Source organism: Acaromyces ingoldii (assembly GCF_003144295.1).
Source record: "Acaromyces ingoldii strain MCA 4198 unplaced genomic scaffold FA10scaffold_2, whole genome shotgun sequence".
NCBI classification, from domain to species: domain Eukaryota; kingdom Fungi; phylum Basidiomycota; class Exobasidiomycetes; order Exobasidiales; family Cryptobasidiaceae; genus Acaromyces; species Acaromyces ingoldii.
In genome coordinates this window covers 908,226-929,904 of record NW_020290248.1, presented here as the reverse complement: position 1 = coordinate 929,904, position 21,679 = coordinate 908,226, and the positions used below count along the sequence as shown (strand labels likewise).

Genomic DNA, 21,679 nt, shown 5'->3' with positions numbered 1-21,679 from the left:
AGCCTTTGTCATTGGTGCCATAAATATGTGCTCAGGGACGGCTGTCCGCCCGAAGGGAGTCGAAGTGGCCCACGCTGAGTAGTAAGCAATTCCGCCCGCGCGCCTCCAGCACACGCACGTAATGGCCACGCGAGCGGACGCACATACAAGACTTTTTTGGCCTTCACGGCCTCGTCGGTTGCGCTGCTGCTCCTTTTGCACTCTTTATCATCAAGGCCCGGACAAAGGGAGAAGTTGTCCATCGAAGGGGCTTTCACCTCCGCCGTAGTCAAAGAAGGTCGGATGGCGCCCTGAGCACACTTGCCTCTCCCTAAACCGACAGCATCATTGCTCCGAGCGGATACATCGGCTTTTCGTCCGGGTACCACTCACCCCCACCCCCAACTCCACCACCCCTTTCCCCCTTTCCTCTGGTGTGCCACGCTGACTCACCTCGCGGCCACTCGTCACCGATCTCCTACGACCTGGTGGCTCTTTGAGGAAGGGGGTGTGGAAGACAATCTGAAAGCACAGCCCTTTCGAATCAACATTCAGCATCGCACACGGCTGAGGACCTTTCTCAGAGAGGTTTAGAGGGACGCTCACCAGAAGACGAGGTGAGTTGAACGATAGGCTCAACAAAGTATAAAGCATTAAGGTGCAACAGCTACGATTCGTACCAAACGAGAGCTTGGCATCGTTTCATTTATCCTAAAGAGTGCCGTGTAAAGGACAATTCGCTGACAAAGGTATCTCCTCTTCCCTTCCTGCCCGACTCCTCTTCGCACGCCACCATAATCGATTTTCTAGACAGATTCTGCAGAGAGCTGGAGGCTCGGCTGTCGTCAGTGCGCGCCTGCTCTGGGTGAGACTCTCCTCATCTCCAAGCGCGAGACCAGCATTCGACGACGAAATCTCGACCCCGTCTAATGGAGGACCGTCCCCGTGCCTCTAGAACTCGCGCTTCCAGACACAATTCCGGTCCACCTGCTGTCGACTTATCTTCTTCAAGCTTTATCCGCAGCACCAACGACAAAGAGCAACCCAGCACATCATCGCCGCCTCAACAGACAGCTGCTTCATCCTCCACTTCTTCCAAGCCAGCCAGAAGGAATCGTCAATTGAACACTGCTCAGCAGGCAAGTCGAGCTGACTCGCTCGCATCGACGAGATCACGACGGTCTACTGCTTCTTCTCGTCTCAGCGACGCTAGCTCAATTCTCGACTTGAGTCAACGAGGAGGCTCGCCACTGTCGGCGCCCGCTACACCTGCCACCTCGGTCTCGACAGCCACCAACGTGTCCGCTTCAGCCAAGACGAACAAAAGGGCGCTCGAGCAGGACCCCGACGAGGGCCTGTCCGGTTCCTCGTCCACTTCTTCTCCGACGGCGACCACATCGACTCGCCAATCTCGAAGCACCAAGACGGCAAAGACTAGCGGCAGCTCTTCGAAGGGCAAGGGTAAAGAGAGGGAGACGGAGGTTTCGACCGACAACAGAGGGTGAGCTTGCCTCTTTCTTTTAACCTGGTGTCGCTCTTGTGTCTTGTTCTAATTATTTCGATGTCACTTGCGCCAGATCGCCTGTGAGCCCTACGAAAGGGACGAAAGGTTCAGCGACCAAGGGCAAGGGAAAGAAGAGAAAGAAGGCAACCGCCATCTCTTCCGACGAAGAAGAGCAAGCCAAGTCTTCGACCAGCAGCGCAGCTCTCCCTCTCCACAAGAAGGCAAAGAGCAAAAGAGCTTCCGGCGAGAAGGGCGACCACAAACTCCTTTCGAGCTCGAAGGACAGGGCTAAAGCTGTCGATAAGATGACGTCAAAGAAAAATCCTACTTCTCCTACCATCGCCTCGGGCGGTTCCGCCAAGACTCGAGGAGGTCCGATGCGTAGGGCTTCCAAGGGTCGAGCCTCGGCAGCGGCAAGTGCAAGCAGCCGGTTCGCAGCAGAACCTTCGACTTCGTCGTGCAGTGTTCCAGAAGACATGGACTTGGACCAAGATGTTTCGCCGGTGTCGGCGCAAGTGGACGAGGAGGAGCGCAAAGGGAGCAAGGGAAGTAGCAGCGATCGAGGGGGCATGACACAAGCCGGATCAATCGTTGACGGCCGTGACGGTGGAGAGTCATCGAGCGAGATGGGAGATGAGGGGCTCGATGACGATGAGGAAGACCAAGTGGACATGGAGCGAGCCGAAGGCGGAGAAGGCGGTGACGAAGAGGAGGAGGAGGATGGCAACGATGATGAGGATCGTGATGAGGAAGATGACGATGATGAAGACGAGGAGGACGTAGATGAGGCGCACTACGACGATGATGCCGACGATGGCTACGGCGACGGCGAAGACCAGATGGGCGAGTTTGGTCTCAATCTCCGTGCCATGGCCGGCTACATGTCTGGTCTCTCTGGTCGGTTTCGAACTCTGCTTGCCTCACTTCGCAATCGCAAGGATCCCTCGACGCAACTCGTCGCTTTGCAAGAGCTCTCGGAGCTCCTCAGCATCAGCAACGAAGACATGCTTGCGGGCTACTTTCCAACCGAATCTTACGTTTCAGAGCTCATCTATTTGATGGGTGGGCCCAAGCCGCCAGCTGACGGTTCCAGCGAGAAGGGAGAAAGCAAGGACGAAGACGACGATGAGAATGCGATTGCCATTGCTGCAGCTGCTGCAGGACTTGATGACGGTGGAGAAATGAAGCTCCTCGCATGTCGTTGCCTCGCCAATCTCATCGAAGCAATGCCCTACGCAGCTCACAGCGTCGTCATTCACGGCGCAGTTCCCGTTCTGAACTCCAAGCTGATGGAGATCGAATTCATCGACTTGGCGGAGCAGGTACTCCAGGTATGTGATCTGATCTCGTAAGAGCTCTGCTAGCAGCCACTAAAATCTTTCTTGCACGCCATAGACACTTGAGAAGATTTCCATCGAGTACCCAAGCGCCATTGTCCGCGAGGACGGGGGCATCATGCCCATGCTTCAATACCTCGACTTTTTCAACATCCACGTCCAGCGTACGGCCATGACTGCGGCAGCCAACTGCTGCCGAAAGCTCTCGCCCGAGTCCTTTGGCAAGATCAAAGACGCCATGCCCACTATACAGAATGTGCTCTCCTACAGTGACCAGCGCCTCGTCGAGTCGGCTTGCCGTTGCATTGTCCGGACCGTGGACAGCTACCGCGTCCATGCCGAGCTCTTGGAGCAGCTCCTGACCCACGAACTCATCGGCGCCGTCAATGCCATCCTGCTGCCCTCCAACAACACGGGCTCAACTTCATCCGGTGGCTCGAGCACTAGCGTAAACACGACCACCTACACCGAAGTCCTCAAAGCCCTTGGGATGGCTGCTCGCATCAGTCCCACGGTGGCCGTTACGCTGCTCGATAACAATGTCGTCGAAACACTCTACCACTTGCTCACCGGATCGCCTGCCCCGGCAGAAGACGGTAGTGGTGGACGCGGACCGGCGTCGCTCCAGAGGATTCTCTCATCGGCAACTGAGGCAGAGGCTGCTTCTGACGCAGGTGCAATCGCCATTGTAGCCAGCGACGGAGCTGAGAATGTGGGCATGGCAGACGTTGCTGTGCTTCAAAACCTTGCCAATCGACCCAAGGAGCAGGTTCAAGAAGCGCTGTCGCTTGTCGCCGAACTGCTCCCACCGTTGCCCAAGGACGGTATCTTCGATCCTCGCATGTACACGGAGAAAGCATACGGCAAGAGGAGGTTGAAGATGGCCAAGGCGAAGATAAAGCAGGCTCGCGAGATGTCAAACGCCAAGAGAGGAGAGAACAAGGATCCGTCGTTGGACAGCAAGAACAGCAGCAGCACCGAGGACCTTGACCAACAAGCTGCTGCCCCAGCAGGAACGCTATCCACTACTGGCGCAGTAGACAGTGTCAGCGCACACAATGCTACCAACCCCTCCACGTCCAAACCTGGAAAAGCCAAATCTGAGCGCGACATGGCGAAAGAGCGTGCTCAAGTCAAGCGCATCGACACTCTCAGGGATCGACAGGAGCTTGTCAAGCGCTTTACACAGCTTGTTTTGCCCACCCTCGTCGAAGTGTACGCTGCCAGCGTGTTCCAACACGTCCGTAGCAAGGCTCTTTTTGGTATCCTCAAGATCGTCAGCTTCGTGGAGCCCGGGCCGTTGGGTGAAGTTCTCGACAACGTGCCTCTGGCCAGCTTTGTTGCGGCCGTTCTGTCGACACGCGATCATCCTTCGCTGGTCCAAGGAGCCTTGCAGCTTGTCGAGCTCTTGACGACGAAAATGCCGAGCGTGTACAGTGCACTGCTGAGGCGAGAGGGGGTCATGTGGGAAATTGAAGACATTGCGTCCAAGGAGCCGACCAACAAAGCGCTTGCAACACCGTCTAAATCTTCAGAAAAGGCAAAGGCAGTAGTTCCTTTGGTGCTGCCAGGTGCCTCTTCGTCTACTCCGTCCGCAGCCGATTCCGTCACCCCATCAGTAGGCAACCCTGCGCCGGTGAGCGGTGAAAATTCTGCAACCCTGGAGATCAGCGGTGATGCATCAAAGGGCGGATCCAGCCTGAGTAGGCTCCTTTCGTCGACTGCCTCGACCTATCCCTCTTCGATGGCAGCTAGCACCCTCGGAACGCTACCCGGCGCCACCAATCTTCCGCGAACATTGGTGCCCGGCACGATGGTTCACAGCATCACAGGGCATACGATGACAATGACCGAGGCCGAAGATGCGAACATCTGGCGAGCTCGAGTCCTTCGCGAAATTTACTCTCCCAAGGCATCTCGGACCAGCTCCGGCGGCGCAGAGGCGGCAGGAAGGGCTCTCGACAACATCAGAACCCTTGTGGTGGGCCTGCATGGGGCCGACGAGCAGGATGCAACCGTGGTGCAAGGAACGCTGGAGAACATTGCCGAGCTGTTCTGCAAGCCCGAGGATCCCATCTCGAGCTTTGAGCTACTCCGATCTGGTCTCGTCGAGGGCCTCTACTCGTTTGCCGTTGGCGACTCAGAGTCACTGCCCAGACAGACCAGGAGGCGACTTCTCACGCGAGCCCTCATGACTCATCAGAACGACGTCGGCTCCTCGGCAGCCAGCGGTCTGGTTCGACGACTCCAAGAGACGCTGAGCAGGCTCGAGAATGTCGAGATCACGACGGCGATCAACAGTGGGCCAGAGGAGAGCAAGAGAAGCCCGACTGCCAATGTGGCTCGTCAACTTCGACTGAAGCTCATTGCAGAAGACGGTGATTCAGGCGAGATCCCCAAGAGTTGCGCCAATCTGGTTGTCACCATCCACGCCATTGCCTCGTTCCAATCGCTGAGCGACTATCTGCGCCCCAAAATCATCGCTTCTCAGGCTGCTGGTCCCGGTGCTGGCTCGTCCGGTTCGACTTCATCGCGACTCTCTGGCGTCTTGGCAGCATTTGCGTCGAGCGCTGGACTGGAACTGCCGCCTTCCCTGGCTGCCGCTGCCGCTGCCGCTGGAGATCGAACTTCGTTCACGTCAACTGGTTCCCAGGGCACTGCCAACAACGCAACTTCTGCATCGTCTTCGGATCCAACGCCAAGAGAGGCAAATGAGAAGCCTGCCCGGCGTCGAAGCTCGAGACTGAGCTCCAAGGGTTCGAAGAGTAGCGGTGGCGATGGTGATGGTGATGGAGAAGCAAAGGTCGACGACAAGAGCAAAGAGTCGCTCGCATCTTCATCGAGCCAAGGTGCGGCAGGCACTTCGTCTGACCCTGATGCAAGGGCAATCGCTGGCTTGGACCCTGGGCAAGCACAGCCTGAGGACGGTTCAGATGAGGCCCTCACGAGAAGGCTCGTCGAGGATCTGTTGCAGGGTGAGATGGAAGGCCTCGGCGACGATGGTCCCTTTACCGATGACGAGTACGACGAAGAGGAGATCGTCGGAGACGCCCACATGCCAGGTCTCGAATCGGGAGACATCAGCGGCGCTTCGGAAGACAAGACCATCAACCTCCGTGTTGCTCAAGACGGGCTGAAGGTCGAGGCGAAGACGCCCGATGGAACGCGCGTGGCAACACCATCAAATGATCCGCTCGCCAACATCTCAAAATCTGCGCCTGTACCGTCCTCGTCTTCCTCTTCGTTGGCCGGAGCTGCTGCTGGTACTCCTGGGGGTGTGACGGCGGGACCTTCTTCTTCGGCAGCGCCAGGCGGATCAACACCGACGAAGGCTTCGTACTCATCGGCTCTGCAGAAGCGACCTACGGACTGGCACTTAGAGTTTGAGATGGACGGAAAGCCCATCTCGCTGGAATCCACCATCTACAGCGCTGTCCATCACTTCGAGACCAGCCCAGAGCGTCGGCAGCAGGCGGGTGGAGCCCAACGCTACATCTGGTCCAACACGTATTCGGTAAAATTCCGAAAAGTGCCAGGTCCTGTTCCTTCCCAGCGTTCGAGAGGTGAGATCCGAACACTGATTTACTAGTAAGAAGTTGCGGGTGCTGACTCTGTGAAAAAGCCGATGGCGCCACGCCAGAGCCGATGGAGCAGGAGGCGGCCGGGATTGTGGAGCTGCCGCCTTCGGTGGGCGTCGATGCGCCTTATGCGAGGATCCTGCAGCTCCTTCGCGTGCTTCACGATCTCAACGCAGAATGGCGCGAATTGAGCCGAATCGATGTGTCGGCGGCGGCAGCGTCCAAAGCTCTCGTTGAGACGGCCTTCGTCAACAACAAGCTGACCGCCAAGCTGAGTCGACAGCTCGAGGAGCCCATGATCGTTGCAAGCTCATGCATGCCAGCTTGGTCGCTCGACTTCCCGCGCTACTTTGCCTTCCTTTTTCCCTTCGAGACGCGATACGCCTTTTTGCAGAGCACGTCGTTTGGCTACCACCGCCTCATCAACCGGTGGCAGAATATGCAGACGCGCGAGCAGGGTAGTTCGTCGACTTCACGTCACGACGACTCGCTCTCGTTGTTGGGCAGGCTGACAAGGCGAAAGGTCCGCATCTCGCGCTCGAACATTCTTGCCTCGGCCTTCAAGGTATTTGAGCTCTACGGCACCAACTCATCCCTGCTCGAGGTCGAGTACTTTGAAGAGGTCGGCACCGGTCTCGGCCCTACTTTAGAGTTCTATGCCTTGGTCAGCAAGGAATTTGCCAGAAGGGATTTGGGTCTATGGCGCGACGATGACTCCACCCATGCAGTCGATCCGGCGACGACGCGGATGAAAGATGACCAAGAGGTCGACGTCGCACACAAGTACGTTCTGGCCCCTCGCGGCCTCTTCCCCGCGCCGACTTCGCCAAAGGACGTCGAAAAGCCGCTGGGCAAGTCGCGCACTGCAGCCTTCCGCGTCTTGGGCCAATTTGCTGCCAAGGCCCTCTTTGACTCACGCATCATCGATGTCAACTTCAATCCGACCTTTATGCGACTCATCCTCAACCACCGCGTCGCGGAGACGATCACGATGCTAGCCGCCGTGGACCCTGAATTGGCAAACGCACTCCAAAAGCTTGGTCATATGGAGTCCGCCGAACTCGAGAACATGGGTCTTGACTTTACCTTACCCGGCCACGCCGATTATGAGCTCGTGGAAGGTGGCAAAGAGAAGGCCGTGACGGTCGAAAACCTGAACGAGTATGTCTCCGAGGTGATTGCACACACGCTGCGAAAGGGTGTCAAGGCCTACGTACGCGCCTTCCGCGAAGGTTTCGATACAATCTTCCCTCTTTCGAGCATGTCAAGCTTCACGCCCGACGAGCTCGTCATGCTCTTTGGCAACACAGACGAAGATTGGAGCGAGGCAACCCTGCTGAGCAGCGTGAAGCCCGATCACGGCTACAATGCTGACAGCGTCTCGTTCCGCGATGTGATCCACATCATGGCGACATTCTCGATCGAGGAGCGCCGCGAGTTCCTCCAGTGGCTCACAGGCTCTCCCAAGTTGCCCATCGGCGGTTTCGCGGGTCTGCGTCCACAATTGACGATCGTCAAACGCCCGCCGGAAGCAAACACGCCTCCCGACCAGACGCTCCCCTCGGTTATGACGTGTGTCAACTTCTGCAAGCTGCCCCAATTCTCGACGCGCGAAGTCATGCGCCAGCGACTCCTGTTGGCCATGCGCGAGGGGCAAGCGAGCTTCCACCTGTCTTGAAGAAACATAGTTATGCATGTAATTGACTCTACCTACATCCTTCATTCCATTCTCTCTCCCCTCTCACACACATCTGTCTTTCTCTTTCGTGTCATCTTTTTCTCCATTCTCCAACATTGTAGCCAGCAGGAGTCGTCAGCGGAGGAGGGTAGGCGAGGAGGCTCATGAGGAAGTCGCTGTGAAGTGAAATCAATTCCAATCTCTCTATCTGATCAGCGGAGAACCCTATCATCCTTCCTATCAACGATCCACTGATCGAGAGCGATCTCGGAACACCAACACGAAAGAAAAAAAAAGAAATGGAGGCGCGTCCACTCTACGCACGCACGCGCTCAGTCACCTGCCTGGAGGGAGAAAGGCGCGTGTAGGTAATGAGATTTTCGTCGCGTCTGCCTCGAGACGCGCTCTTTCTTCCCTACCGCTTCGACCTACATAAAGGGCGCCTACCTCCGTCCCATCCACTCTCTCTCACCACCCACGTCGGCCTATCCACTTTCCTTTACCTCTTTTCTTTCACCAGCTGCAAAGCCAGCAACTGCAAGCAACTCATCTACACGGCAGCAACAGTAACAGCAACAACAACAGCTGCAGCCTTACATCCGTCGCCACCACCATCCAAGCCCTAGTCTCTGCACCGTCGTCATCACCATGTCCGCAGTCTCGGCCAACAACCTCACTACGCCTTCCAAGAAGGTCGCAGCCCAGCTCGAGAAGGTCGACATGAACAAGACACCCTCCAAGCCATCGGTTGGGGGTGACTTTGACGACTCGACGTTCCTCTCCAGCAACAAGCAGGCTGCCAAGAAGGCCATCGTCGATGCTGCTTCCACCAACAGCAACAAGGTTGAAGAGGCACTTCCCGTCGACAGCAGCCCAGACGACGTGTACGGCAAGTTTGTCGGTGATGTCGACCTGCCCGAGGAGGAGGAGCCGCTGCTCATCGAGAACAGCCGTCGCTTCGTCCTCTTCCCCATCCGCTACAACGAGGTTGGTTGCACGATGCGTCTCTGCTCTATTCTTGTGTGCTAGCTCGCTGACATCATCACCATCAGATTTGGCAAATGTACAAGAAGGCCGAGGCCTCCTTCTGGACGGCCGAGGAGATCGACCTGTCCAAAGACTTGCATGACTGGGACAACAAGCTCAATGACAACGAGCGTCACTTCATCTCTCACGTCCTCGCCTTCTTTGCCGCCTCGGACGGCATCGTCAACGAGAACCTCGTCGAGCGCTTCAGCAACGAGGTCCAGGCCGCCGAGGCCAGGTGCTTCTACGGCTTCCAGATCATGATGGAGAACATCCACTCAGAGACGTACTCGCTCCTCATTGACACATACATCCGCGACCCCGACCAGCGCGAATTCCTCTTTGACGCCATTGAGACGATCCCCGTCGTCAAGCGAAAGGCCGACTGGGCTCTCCGGTGGATTTCGGACAAGCGGGCTACCTTTGCTGAGCGCCTCGTCGCCTTTGCCGCCGTTGAGGGTATCTTCTTCAGCGGCTCTTTCGCGTCGATCTTCTGGCTCAAGAAGAGGGGTCTCATGCCTGGCCTCACTTTCTCCAACGAGCTCATCTCACGCGACGAGGGCCTTCACACCGACTTCGCCTGCCTCCTCTTCAGCCACCTGCGCAAGCGGGCGCACCCAGACACGGTCAAGCGAATCATCACCGAGGCTGTCACCATCGAGCAGCACTTCCTCTCGGATGCCTTGCCGTGCAATCTGATTGGCATGAACTCGAAGCTCATGTGCCAGTACATTGAGTTCTGCGCTGACCGGCTGCTGGTGGCCTTGGGCAACGACAAGGTGTACAACAGCACCAACCCCTTCGACTGGATGGAGAACATTTCGCTGGCGGGCAAGACCAACTTCTTCGAGAAGAAGGTGGCCGAGTACGCAAAGATGGGCGTTGCTATCCGCGAAGATGACAAGAACGACGACGGCGAGCAGGTGACAAGGAACAGCCATGGCTTCTCCGTCGATGAGGACTTTTGATTTTTTCCTCTTTTCTCCTTAGTCCCTTATCTGTTCCCTCTGTACTCTAAGCCTGCTCTCTCGTTTCGTTCCTTACTCCTCACTGCTCTGCGAATATACACTTGTCACCATTCTGTAGCCCCGTCGCGTTGCGATTGACGCGGTCTGAGCGATGATCTGAGCGATCGGCAAGAGTTGTCATATAGTGTTCCTTCACGACAAGGCACCGGTCGTGGGCTCCACATGGGGTCGGGGTGAACAGCAAGGAGGTGTTGACGCGCGTTTCGACGCGCCTTGCGAGACAAAATGCGCAGAGGCCCCAGCCAGAAGGCCCAGGAGTCGGAAAATTTGAACACAAACAACACCACCAAGCAAGTGCAAGTAGTAGTAGTAGCACGACTGCTACCACAGCTCTCACCTACTCCCTTTGCGTCTTTGTCTTTGTCTTCTCTCTCTCTCTCTCCACCCCTTATCTCTCTTGGCACCACTTCCTCCTCGCTTCGCTCCTTGTCGCCGTCTAACGTGAGCTTTGCACTCTTTATACAGCGGCACGGGATCACTTTTTCTCTAGACGAGTGGATTCCTCCAACACGCGCAACACCACACGCATACCCTCGACTTGCCTCCCCTGCACAACAAGCGCACGGGCAGAAAGGAGGATTGGGGAGCTAGCGAACGATGGAGAACTACCAAAAGATTGAAAAGCTCGGCGAAGGTGTGTTTGCCTGAAAGGAAAGAGGATAAATGACTGCAAACTGACGTGATGCTCTCTTCGAAACAGGGACGTATGGAGTGGTGTACAAGGCTAAGGATCTGACACCGGGAGCCAATGGTCGGATCGTGGCTTTGAAAAAGATCAGGCTCGAAGCAGAGGACGAGGGCGTGCCGTCGACAGCTATCAGAGAAATCAGCTTGCTCAAGGAGCTCAGAGACGAATACATCGTCCGGTGCGTTTCTCTCTCCTCTCACTGGACGTGCTGCGTGTTGAGCTCATGATTTCGCATTACAGACTGTACGACATTATTCACCAGGAGTCAAAGCTTTACCTCGTAATGGAGTTCCTCGACCTCGACTTGAAAAAATACATGGACAACGTCGGGAAGCGGCCTGATGGAATGGGTCCCGAAATTGTCAAGGTAGGTTCAAGTGCCGGCCTCGGTTCTGCCAGAGCCACAAGGCTGACCGCAACTTTCCCAAACACCATGGCAGAAATTCACCTACCAGCTAGTCCGAGGCATCTTCTTCTGCCACGCACATCGTATCCTTCATCGCGACCTCAAGCCACAGAACCTTCTCATTGACAAGGACGGCAACCTCAAACTCGCTGACTTTGGCCTTGCGAGGGCATTTGGCATCCCGCTCCGGACATACACCCACGAGGTTGTCACACTGTGGTACCGTGCGCCCGAGGTGCTCCTCGGCTCTCGTCACTACAGCACGGCCATCGACATGTGGAGCGTGGGCTGCATCTTTGCAGAGATGGCTATCAAGAGCCCCCTCTTCCCTGGCGACTCTGAGATCGACGAGATCTTCCGCATCTTCCGGTAGGTTTCTTTTGTGATGTTCTCTTTCTCCGCGCACTCAACCCCCTTCTTGTTTTTATCTATCACCTGCATGCTGCTCGCCTCCTTCTCAGGACATTGGGCACACCCTCCGATGCGACTTGGCCTGGCGTCAAGAGCTTGCCCGACTACAAGCCCTCTTTCCCACAGTGGTCAGGCATGCCCTTGACAAAGGCTGTGCCTGACCTCGATGAGGCCGGCATCGATCTGCTCCGGGGCATGCTCGTCTATGACCCTGCCGGACGAGTAAGCGGTGAGTCATTCCGTCTGAACTCGTCTCTCCATCTTTTCTTTTGTAGTCGCCATCTGATCTGACGAAACAACACCTCACTTCTCAGCCAAGCGTTGCTTGGATCACCCGTACTTTGCGGAAGCCCACTGAAGAGAAACGCTCGCATCGCATAAAAAGGCATACTCTCTCTCTATCTCTCCATACTACTACTACTACCTTCTATCTACTTCTGTGCCATATTCACCAGTCTTCCCAGCGGTTTGTTCGTTCGTGAGCGTGCTCTTGCGCGCTGGAGTGAACCTGTAGCAGCGTTTGCCACGTGACTTGGAACCGTGAAAGATTATAGGGTTACATTTTATTCAAAGTGATGGCGGAGGGCGAAACGTCATCACGTATCACCACCATCACCAAATACTCCTTCAGAGCGATCAGCCGATCGGTTTCTGCGCATCTTGCACACAGCCATCGGTCTAGCTGCGCAGAGAACATCTCTTGCCGTCATCCAAGAGGGCTCAAGCGCTTGCGATCTCTCGCCTCTGACATCTGATCGCCCGAGTCGACCTTCGGGCTGTCTTCCTTCCCCTGCACTTCACTTTCCTCTTTGATCTCGGCGCGGACCTCCCAGGACGGTCAAGATCCGAGCAAAGGAGCAGAAAGAGGACGATCTTATCACCCTTGATTGCTTCATTTCTCGACGAAGCTTTTCACATTAGACGTGTTTTGAGCGCGGGGATCCCATGACAAGCGCGTCGCGGGCCATGTCGGCCATTCCCAACGAGGAGCTCCCAATTCTCGAGTCGCTCATCAGGTGAGTGCTCTTTGTCTCCATCCGCGGCTTCATCAACGCGACTGAAGTCCTTTGTTTATACACACACAGCATTCGAAATCGTTTGACAGCTCTGAAAAAGGACAGTTCGGACTACATCAGACCGCAAGATGTCCAGCAGCTCTACCAGGCCGTCATCAAGCAGGGTGAGTTCGGCTGCGGTGACTGAAACGAGCTTCTTCTCCTCGGGGCGTACTGACCCGTGCACCCCAACAGTTACCCGGCTAAACACGGTTCGAGATGAGCTGGCGGCGTCGGAAGCCTCGACTTCCAATGACGGCTCGAGGCCAAGCCGACCAGGTGCTGAACCCAACGGCGAGGTTGACACGGCAGCCTTGACGGCGACGAACAGGGTCGACACCACACTCATGGATGTCTTTTCCCTTCTGAGTCTCTTCTTCCTTACCATTGGCAAGAGCAGAGAGACGCCAGCGACCTTTAGCCAGTTGGGCTGCATGAAGGTGAGTTCCTCTTGAACCAGCAATGCACCGCGCTCTTCGAAGTGGCTGACCAATCATCGATACAGCAACTGCTGGACCATCTGGCTGAGAGTGGCATTTACACCGAGGCGGACCTGCAACCGTTTGCCAAACGACTGGCCGAGCTCAAGGCGATTGTCAAGCGAGACGCAGACGCAGGAAAGCACCCCCCGCAGCTCACTAAGCTCATGATGCGCAAACTAGAAGGATGCGGTGCGTAGTAGCTCCTCAATGGCGGCCTCTTTGTTGACCTTGACTTTACTGACAAGGTCTGCTTCTCATCATGATAGGCAAGGTGCTCAGAACGCTAGAGGGCACACTGTCGGTGTTGAGCGTCGAGCTCGTCCCCATCCACCAGAGGCTCGTCTCGGTGCGAAGACAGATTGTGGCGGCAGCTGCGAAACCGAAACCTGCGCGGGCTGAGATCAAGATGCTCCAGGAAGAGCTCCGCAAGATTGACTCGAAGCGCGTTGACGGCAAGTTCCTCGGACCCGGCGGCTCGTCTGTGCCTGCTGGCCAAGCCATCCTCGTGGGCATCCTCGAGGACTGCTTTGAAATCGTCCATGATGCCAACGTGCGCAACGACGAGGTGCCCATGACGCTGCAGCCCATCTATGACCGCCTGTCCGAGATCAAGTCGCAGCTCGAGCACCTCGTTCTTACTCACCGGTGGACGCTGCGAGAGACGGACCTGTGGAATTACCAGGTGACGCTCAAGGAGATCGATCGGCTACGCGTCGACGGCAAGTTTGTCGACAGCGAAGGAAAGCAGCCTGAGGGCCAACTCGTGCTCCTCTACCTCCTTCGACGGTGCTACGGCCTCATCTACCGCCTCGTCGCCTCGTCTGAGCCAATCTCCGAGGAGCTGATGCCCATCAGCAACAAGCTCTCGACGGTGTCCAAATGCCTCAAGGAGGTCTCAAAATACGGAGGGCCATTCACGATGAGGGACCTCTACCCGTACCGGCTGGCACTGCACCAGATCGATGGCATGCGGACACCTGTGCGCGACAAGGACGGCAAGGAGACTGGCGAGCGAAAGTGGCTCGGCAGGGACGGGAGCGTGCCTGAGGGTCAGGCCATCCTCCGCGCTCAGTACGAGGAGGTGGAGCAGACGATCACCGAGATGCTCAACCGCGAAGATGATGACGACGAGGACGAAGATGGGGACGCCGTCGATGAGGAAGAGTGGGAGGGCTCAGAGGTCGATAGCGAGGTCGAGAGCGTCGCTTCAAGCGCCGCGGCCAGCGGTGCCAGTCCGGGCCTGATCGACAGGAGCTTCCCAGGAAGCCCAGCCATCGAAGAGGGGTCAGGACAGCAGCGCACCTACGAGCTTGGCGCCACGGCGAGCCCTCAGCATGGTTCCAACAAGCCGATGTTGAATGCAGCAGTCGTACCGTCTCACATCATCAGGTCGTCAGAGAGCGAATTGACACCTACTGCGACGCGGTTCAAGGGCAGTGCCGCCAGCGGCAGCAGCGTTGCGTCGTCTGATCCGACGACTGCACCGACGACTGTGCACTCGACCTTTAACGATTCTCCCACCAGATCCAACCTTCCACCCGGTGCTGTGACAGTGGCAGTCCCTGGATCCGTCGCACCGCCAGCGCCTGGACGGACGCCAGTCATTCCCACGCTCACTGCCAGACCAGGTGAGCCGGCAGTCGAGCGAATCCTCGATGGCGTGCCCCAGTCGGCGCTCCACACCTCCATGACCTCTAGCGAGGTCAGCTCGCCGGCCATCAGCAGCACGGGGGCGAGCCTCCACAGCTCGCCAGGTCAAGGCCCAGTCGCAGGCAGTGGAAAGGTTGAACAGGTTTCCAGCATTGATGCTCTGGCCGCCCACGTTGCTGGCGATCTCAAGCTGGGTGGACAGTAAGGGGGCGGGCTCGTCGTATATTCCTTTGCCTGTCCCCCTCCTCGTGTATGATGAAACCTTCCCCACTCCCTTTCTTCACCCCTCTGTAACTATAACATGAAAGAGATTCTGCTTGCTCATGTGCGTGGTCCTTTGCAAGGTAATAAAGAGTACACTCTAGTTGTTGGGCTTGTCGCCAACACCGGATCCCGTGTCGGGGCAAGCTGTTTCGTCAAGAATTACATAGTGAGCGACAGTCGGGGAAGGAAATTCATGGGGGGGGGGGGGGGGGGGGGAAGCTGCTCACCCTGTTCGGCCAGCTCGCCAGCCTTGCTCAAGAGGCCATCCTGGTTGCCTCCCTTGCCCTCCTGCTGCAGCTTCTGCGCCTCGGCCGCGGCCGTCTTGATCCACTCGGCGCCCTGCTCCTTGAAGTCCTTGCCGGCCTTTTCGGCGCCTTCCTGGCCCACGAGGCCGGCCAGCGTCTCCTGGGCGGCGCCGCCCGCGTACTGTGCGTGTCCGCCCAGCACCCCGCCGGCGGCCTGAGCCAGCTTGGCGGGGTCAAAGTTCGACTGGCTCGACTGGTCGTTGGTGTTGGACATTATGTGTGACGGATTAGGCTCAAAATAAGAAATGGGCTCTCGAAGTCGTGGTGGTGGGGGAATCGGAAAGGTGTGAAGCGGGTGAGGTTGGTTGTTGAGGCTTCTTGGTAATCTTCATGCCGTTTCTGGATGTGGAGGTGGAATGACGTGCATCTCAACTATCGCGTGCTGTGCAGCGGGAAAAAATTAAGAAAGTGAGAGCAACACCAACCGACACCATTCCCCCGTTGAAGCCGAGGAGCACAGAGGGGCAGGGAGAATGGACGGCAGAGGCGGCAAGGGCAAGCCGATAGTGCTCGACGACGACGATGACGATGACGGCGTCGTTGTCGGAAATGCTACTGGTGGCAAAGTCGAAGAGGTGGTTGTTGCGAAAGCGGGCGATGGCAGCGGGGGCACCTCGACATCGACCTTGTCGGCCCTGATGGGCGACCGTGCGCAGCTGGAAAAGGAGAGGTTGGAGAGACAAAGAAAGAGGAGACGAGAGGCTGGCTTGTCGGAGGGTGACGATGACGAGATGGCGTCAGATTCAACAAAGGCGAAGAAAGCAAAGTATCCTACGACGCCGCAGGTCGTCGCTACGACTCAGCCGAGCACGTCGTTTCCTTCCTCTTTCACGGCCCCTTTGAGCGGTAAACCGGGCGACTTTCAACTCTATTGGGATGGAGGAGTAGAGGTTGGTATCATCGAAAATCGCTCATACCTGATTCAGAGGCTGACAGCCATGGTGGACTAGAAATCTTACAATCGATACTGCTCGCAAGAACCTGGCCGGCGCTTCGCCTCCTTCCTACTTCCTACGACACCGTTCAATGCCGCAGGTCTGACGCACGTCATTATGACTACCTACTGCGAGGATTTGCAATGGCTTGCCACGCTATTTCCCAAAGGACCCAGAGGCACTGCGCCTGAGATCACCATGATCACGCATTCACCACAGGGTTCGGGCAGCTCGCTGGTCGGTGTCCATTCTCCATTGCATCCTGATCTTCCTAACTGGGTCCGCCTCGTCATTCCGAGGATCAAAGATGGCCCCTCCGACTATGAGACACAGCACATGAGTAAGTGTATTGCACCTTCGTTGAAGTAAGACAATTTCGCCAGTCCTATGTTGACACAACGAGCAGAGTTCATGTTCCTTTTCTACCCCGACCGGCTACGCATATTGATCTTGTCGGGCAATCTTGTCGACTACGACTGGGATCGCATTGAAAATGTGCGTATCTCCTTTCTTGAATTTCTCTCTCAGGATGGCCTCTAATACGCTGATTCAGACGGCCTTCATTCATGACTTTCGTCGACGAGAGTCGCCCACGACGGAGGAAGAAGGGCTCGGAGTCGACCTTCGAAAGGTTCTCGACTCGCTAAAGGTCCCGGCCGGACACCATGCCCAACGCATGCTCAACTCCTATGATTTTTCCCAGACAAAGACGGAGGCCCGTCTAGTCATCAGTCGACCCCTGGCCAAAGCTACGCAGGGCTGGAACAACATCGAAGAGTGGGGGCTCGGAAGGCTTGGAAAGGTCGTCAGAGAAACGCTGGACTCTGCTGAAAAGAGGAAGCAAAGTCGAAGCAGAGGCGGTGTACGGCTCGAAGCGCAAGGCTCGAGCATGGGGACATACTCGGCCAGGTGGCTGCAGCAGGTCCACATTCTCGCTTCCGGCGTCGACCCACGTAAAGGCGCACTGCCCCTCCCCGCGGGCAAAAAGGCAGATACAACATGGGCAAAGGCAGTGGGTGGCAATGCGAGCGACAAGTGGCCCCCAATCAAATTGCTTTTCCCGAGCGAGCGATGTGAGTAACTCCAATACGTTTCGTATCAGCCATCTGACCTCCCTTCAATGAATGCCTGTCGTCCATTAGGGGTCAAGGACACAGCCGTCGAGGGCGCACCGGGGGCCGGCACATTCTTTGGCAAAAAGGCGCAATCAGTCAGCCGTGGCTTCGTCGACTTGGCTCACCAACCCGTTTCGAAACGGGGCGACATTATGATGCATCATAAGAGCCTTTTGGCGCTGCTGCCTGACATCCTCCGAGAAGATGGTGGAAGCGACCACATCGACGATGAGGAAATCGTTGGGTGGATCTACATGGGCTCGCATAATCTCACGCAGGCCGCATGGGGCAACATTTCGTCAGCTTCTGCATCGGCACCGCCCCAGCTTACATGCCAGAACTGGGAGCTGGGTCTCGTCCTACCGTTTCGCCGGAGAGACCTCAAGGCGGACGCAAAGAGTGACGCGGCAAAGATCGTGACGTGGAAAAGGCCAGTGGAAAAGTACCAGGATGGTGATGTCCCTTGGGTGAGTCGAAGAGATCAGTCAGCTTGCCAAAGCAGAAGCTGATGAGACATGATGCTATCAGGACCAGTTTCAGCAGTAGACGGCGATCCCTCCTCGTTCTTGTATTGTATTGAATTTCATCAACAGAGGCCAGAGCCTCAAGACATTTCAAGGAGACGATCAATCGAGGCTTGAACATCTCCGTGACAGCCTTCTAAGACCATCTGACAGACGTCTGGTTCAGTCGATGGGAAGATGCTTCGAAGCGTCTCTACGCCTGCAGCCAGATGGGCCCGATCGATCTCTGCCTGGGCGGCAGATGCTTCGGCATCGTCCATGCCTTCTGAGGAAGGCGAGACACCAGCAGCGGCACCAGCCCCTGCAGACCCTTGAGAGAGTCCTCTAGTTAGCTCTTGCTGCTGTTGTTGTTGCTCTCTGCTGCCCCTTCCAGCCGAGGGCGAGTTGGTCTCTTGCAAAAAGGACGGCAGGAAGCCTCCCAAGTCCGAAAAACGCGAACGCGCTCCGCTCCCACTGTCAGACTTCGCGTGCCTCTGCTGATCCTGCTGCAGTTGCTGTTGTCGAATGGCAGCAGCAGCAGTAGCGCCAGCGGCATGAGAAGAGGAAGAACCCGTCGAAGACGAGAAGCTCGTATCTCCCGTCAGCCTCGTCATACCCGCACCGGTGCCTTCATGGTCATCAAAGCTTCCATCGTCCGTAGGTGTCCGCACCCCCGAGTCTTCCGGGGGCTCGTCCTCGAGCGTGTACGGATCAACGCTTTGTTTACGTGCCGGCCGTGCCTGTTGAAGGGGCTGAGGAGGAGGCGCTCCAGGGTAGCCCTGCACGGCCGGCCTCACCCTCTGAGCGCGCGGCGCATTGGGTTGTTGCGTTCCGCCTCCTTGCTGCTGAGCCACATTTCGAGGCCCACCCTGAGAAGCCAGAGCTGAGAACGGGCCCTGACGGAGCTCGTCCGAGTGTGGTGTCTGAGGTTCCTCCTCTGCATCCATGCCTCCACGGAAAGACCGAGACCACGAACCCAAGTTGAAGCCTGATGATGGCCTTGTAGCAGAGGCATTAGGCGTCGAAGAAGGCGACGCAGTGCCCGAATATGACGAGGAACTTGGGCGCTGCTGAATCCTGCTGGGAGATGCCTGATCTCCGAGACTCTTCCCGTCGTCGTCGACGCCAAATAAGCCCCACATTCTTGATCGAGCACTATTGCTTGTTGGCAGCGAGGGCGAAGGGCTTTCATTCCTCGCTGGCGTTCCCGCCTCGGGGTTGCTTTGGCTACCACTTGGCATTCTGGGGCCGTCCAGCCCTTCTTGAAATAGCTTTCCCAGTGCTCCCATCGGTTTCCCAAAGCTGGCTCCGAGGCCGGCCCGCGCCGCCTCTCCTGTCCGCTGGAAGAAAGCTCTGGTATCTTCGGCCAAGGTGGCGGCCATCGGCGCAATGGGAAGCGCGCGTGCGGCTTCGTCTCCTGAACCGCCTCCTTGTGACGATGAGGGCGTCATGTCGGAGGATGAAGCCAAAGGGATCCCTCCTGATGTCGTACTCTTTTCGAAGCCAGACTGATGCAAGCGCTCCTTTCCCGGACTCGATTCCAAAGACTCCTGTTCGGTGCTTATGCTCTGGACCGCATCGCCTACGTTCTTTTCAAATTGTTCTTGTGTGATGTTGCTGAGCGAAGTGTAGTCCATCGTCTCGATGAAGGCGATCGCGCCCATCTGCTAGCGATTCAGCAGGGTTGTACGAGCAGGGCGGAATTTCAGAAACGACTCACCAGGCTCGAGAGATAGTAGCCCGACTCGCTTGAAAGCCGCTCTTGGTTGCGGAACCGCCCGATGTATTCGACATTGGAGATGAGATGGTCGGGATTGGCACGGAGCACGACAAAGATGAGGACAGGAATGAAGGTGTCGGCATTTTCTTCTGTTGAGAGGTGCCGAATGAGACCGAAGATGACCTTGCAGCAGTTCAGGATGCAGATCAATTTGTCTCGAGGGGCCTTGTAGTGGTTAATCTTTAAGAGCTCTAAAGAGACTAAGGAGTGAGCCACGTCCTTGGACGACCACTGTCAGACTCACCCTGCATGGCAAAATCGATGAAGCCCTTCGAGTGGTCACCGCGGGGCACATCGAGGTGCTCTTCAGTGACCCATGTGAAGAGGTTGATCCTCTGTTTCAAGACCCTGTCTCTCTCCAGGTCGTCGGTTTGGACGCTCCACTTGCCCTCTCGGCGGACGGCCGGGCTGAATGTGTAGGCGTACAGACGGTTCATGACGAGCTTCTCCATGGCCTCTGTCGCATTCTCGAATTCGGTGTCCGATACGTTGGCCCACACCTCGCACTCGCGCATCTTGCCCGCGATGAAGTCGAGAAAGTCAAAGATGAGCTTCGTCTGGTCTTGTGTCCTATATGGCTTCTTTGTAAATCCTTTGATGAAGCTGCGGGGTTGATAATGTTCAGACAATCCTTGTGTGAAGAAAATTTAGACCAATGGTTAGCAGCTCACCTTCTCACGTATTCGCCCACAGGACCAGCACTGCGATGACGCATTTGCTCGAGGAACCGATTGAAATCAAATGGCTTCTCCTCACTGGCCGGTGTCGATGGCGGTGGTCCTTTTCCTATCCTAATGCCCCCGCTCTTGGGGGTCAGTGGGCTGCCCTGTGACGAGGGAGAGTCTTGCTGTGGGACGGAGAGCACCTGCGAAGAAGAGACGCCAGCCGAGACGGGAGCGTCAAACGACCCAGTAGAAGGAGATCCCTCAGCCGCCAGGCTGGTCTTTCCAAATGCTCGTGCGACCGCCTCAACCTCGCTGCTCGTGGCTTGCTCACTGTTCTTGGTGTGCTCAGGCGTTGCAGGAATTGGCTTCTGCATTACTTCCTGTGTTGAAGGTAGAGCAACATCCTCCTTCGCGGGCGTTGGCGGCGCCGGCAAGTCCCTGTCCTTGTCCTGTGTGGTTTCGAAGTTGCTCGAGTGAAGCGAAAGCGGCATTGGGCGGTCCTCTCTGCCATCCTGGGTGTCCGCTCCACTTGCCTGAGCGTCTTCCTTGCCCTCCTCGGCTTCCTCGATGCCGCCCTCATCTTTCTGATCCGCTGCTTCTGCCGCTGTCCCTGCTGCTTCTGCTGCTCCACTGCCGCCCATCGTCTTTACTTCGGTGCTCTCAGACTGCGCGTCATCTTTCGAGGCATTGTTTGGTGTTGCGTGCACGACTTCCGGCCGTTCCGGCTCCTCGTCGTGCCCCTCTACTTCCTCCTTCCTCTCTAGCTTCTCACTTGCGCCTTTCTGCTCTTCCTCCCTCAGCATGACTCTATTCTTGCTCTCCGTGTCGTCTTGTGCGCTTCCGTCCGGCCCACCATGCTCTGTCGCGCGGTCCTCCGCTACATGGACAGCGCTTTCAGGACTGACTTTCTCTTCTTTGACCTCGGACGCCTTCGCATCATCCTCGTTGCCAGCATTGGCATCGCTCGAGAGACCTGCTAATCGATCCTCGAGGTCCTTTTCGAGTTTCTTCGCCAGCTCGTCGGCGCTGCTCATCTTGTCTCCGACTACGTCCTCGGTGCTGTTGCTATCTCGCCTCGCTCCCTGGACCCGTCTCAATTTTTAGACTTTTGTCCCAGCTAGAGCGGGCCAAGTGCCACGCGCCCGCGCACGCGCACCGCAAGGGACCAACCACTGGGTGGAGTCGAAGGGGTACGTACTCTTCTGCCCCTCCCTCTAGAGAACGCGTCAGCCTGCTTCGGGCTCCGAGTTGACTGTTGTTGATTCATTCTTGCCGCCGGATTTTAGAAGC

At 56.8% G+C, this 21,679-nt stretch overlaps 6 protein-coding genes across 6 annotated transcripts; 5 read left to right on the top strand and 1 right to left on the bottom strand.

Moving 5' to 3' along the window:
* Positions 1-908: 908 nt before the first annotated feature.
* On the top strand, positions 909-8,076 carry FA10DRAFT_258832 (hypothetical protein; the record flags this gene model as incomplete). The annotated part of the gene is made up of 4 exons (XM_025519933.1): positions 909-1,480; positions 1,557-2,814; positions 2,879-6,383; positions 6,443-8,076. 4 exons carry the CDS (start codon positions 909-911, stop codon positions 8,074-8,076), a joined length of 6,969 nt encoding a protein of 2,322 aa, XP_025378641.1.
* Positions 8,077-8,532: 456 nt separating this feature from the next.
* On the top strand, positions 8,533-10,171 carry FA10DRAFT_265299 (hypothetical protein). Its single transcript, XM_025520999.1, has 2 exons — positions 8,533-9,063; positions 9,129-10,171. Exons 1-2 carry the CDS (start codon positions 8,725-8,727, stop codon positions 10,068-10,070), a joined length of 1,281 nt encoding a protein of 426 aa, XP_025378640.1. The 5' UTR covers positions 8,533-8,724; the 3' UTR covers positions 10,071-10,171.
* A 243-nt stretch (positions 10,172-10,414) lies between these two features.
* FA10DRAFT_300053 (putative Cdk1-cyclin-dependent kinase 1) lies at positions 10,415-11,993 on the top strand (the record flags this gene model as incomplete). Its single annotated transcript, XM_025524790.1, has 6 exons — positions 10,415-10,764; positions 10,831-10,996; positions 11,059-11,185; positions 11,259-11,593; positions 11,686-11,864; positions 11,950-11,993. The coding sequence occupies exons 1-6, from the start codon at positions 10,728-10,730 to the stop codon at positions 11,991-11,993; spliced, it is 888 nt and encodes a 295-aa protein (XP_025378639.1). The 5' UTR covers positions 10,415-10,727.
* A 233-nt stretch (positions 11,994-12,226) lies between these two features.
* FA10DRAFT_265297 (hypothetical protein) lies at positions 12,227-15,433 on the top strand. The gene is made up of 6 exons (XM_025520998.1): positions 12,227-12,651; positions 12,721-12,815; positions 12,886-13,130; positions 13,196-13,361; positions 13,439-15,230; positions 15,314-15,433. Exons 1-5 carry the CDS (start codon positions 12,602-12,604, stop codon positions 15,025-15,027), a joined length of 2,145 nt encoding a protein of 714 aa, XP_025378638.1. The 5' UTR covers positions 12,227-12,601; the 3' UTR covers positions 15,028-15,230; positions 15,314-15,433.
* A 420-nt stretch (positions 15,434-15,853) lies between these two features.
* Positions 15,854-18,087, top strand: FA10DRAFT_278263 (phospholipase D/nuclease). The gene is made up of 6 exons (XM_025523445.1): positions 15,854-16,281; positions 16,342-16,666; positions 16,733-16,821; positions 16,880-17,399; positions 17,469-17,908; positions 17,970-18,087. Exons 1-6 carry the CDS (start codon positions 15,865-15,867, stop codon positions 17,985-17,987), a joined length of 1,809 nt encoding a protein of 602 aa, XP_025378637.1. The 5' UTR covers positions 15,854-15,864; the 3' UTR covers positions 17,988-18,087.
* Positions 17,717-21,563, bottom strand: FA10DRAFT_265294 (hypothetical protein). The gene is made up of 5 exons (XM_025520997.1): positions 20,396-21,563; positions 19,969-20,327; positions 19,665-19,915; positions 17,971-19,608; positions 17,717-17,909 (listed from the first exon to the last, which is right to left on the bottom strand). Exons 1-4 carry the CDS (start codon positions 21,421-21,423, stop codon positions 18,046-18,048), a joined length of 3,201 nt encoding a protein of 1,066 aa, XP_025378636.1. The 5' UTR covers positions 21,424-21,563; the 3' UTR covers positions 17,717-17,909; positions 17,971-18,045.
* Between the last annotated feature and the right edge of the window lie 116 nt (positions 21,564-21,679).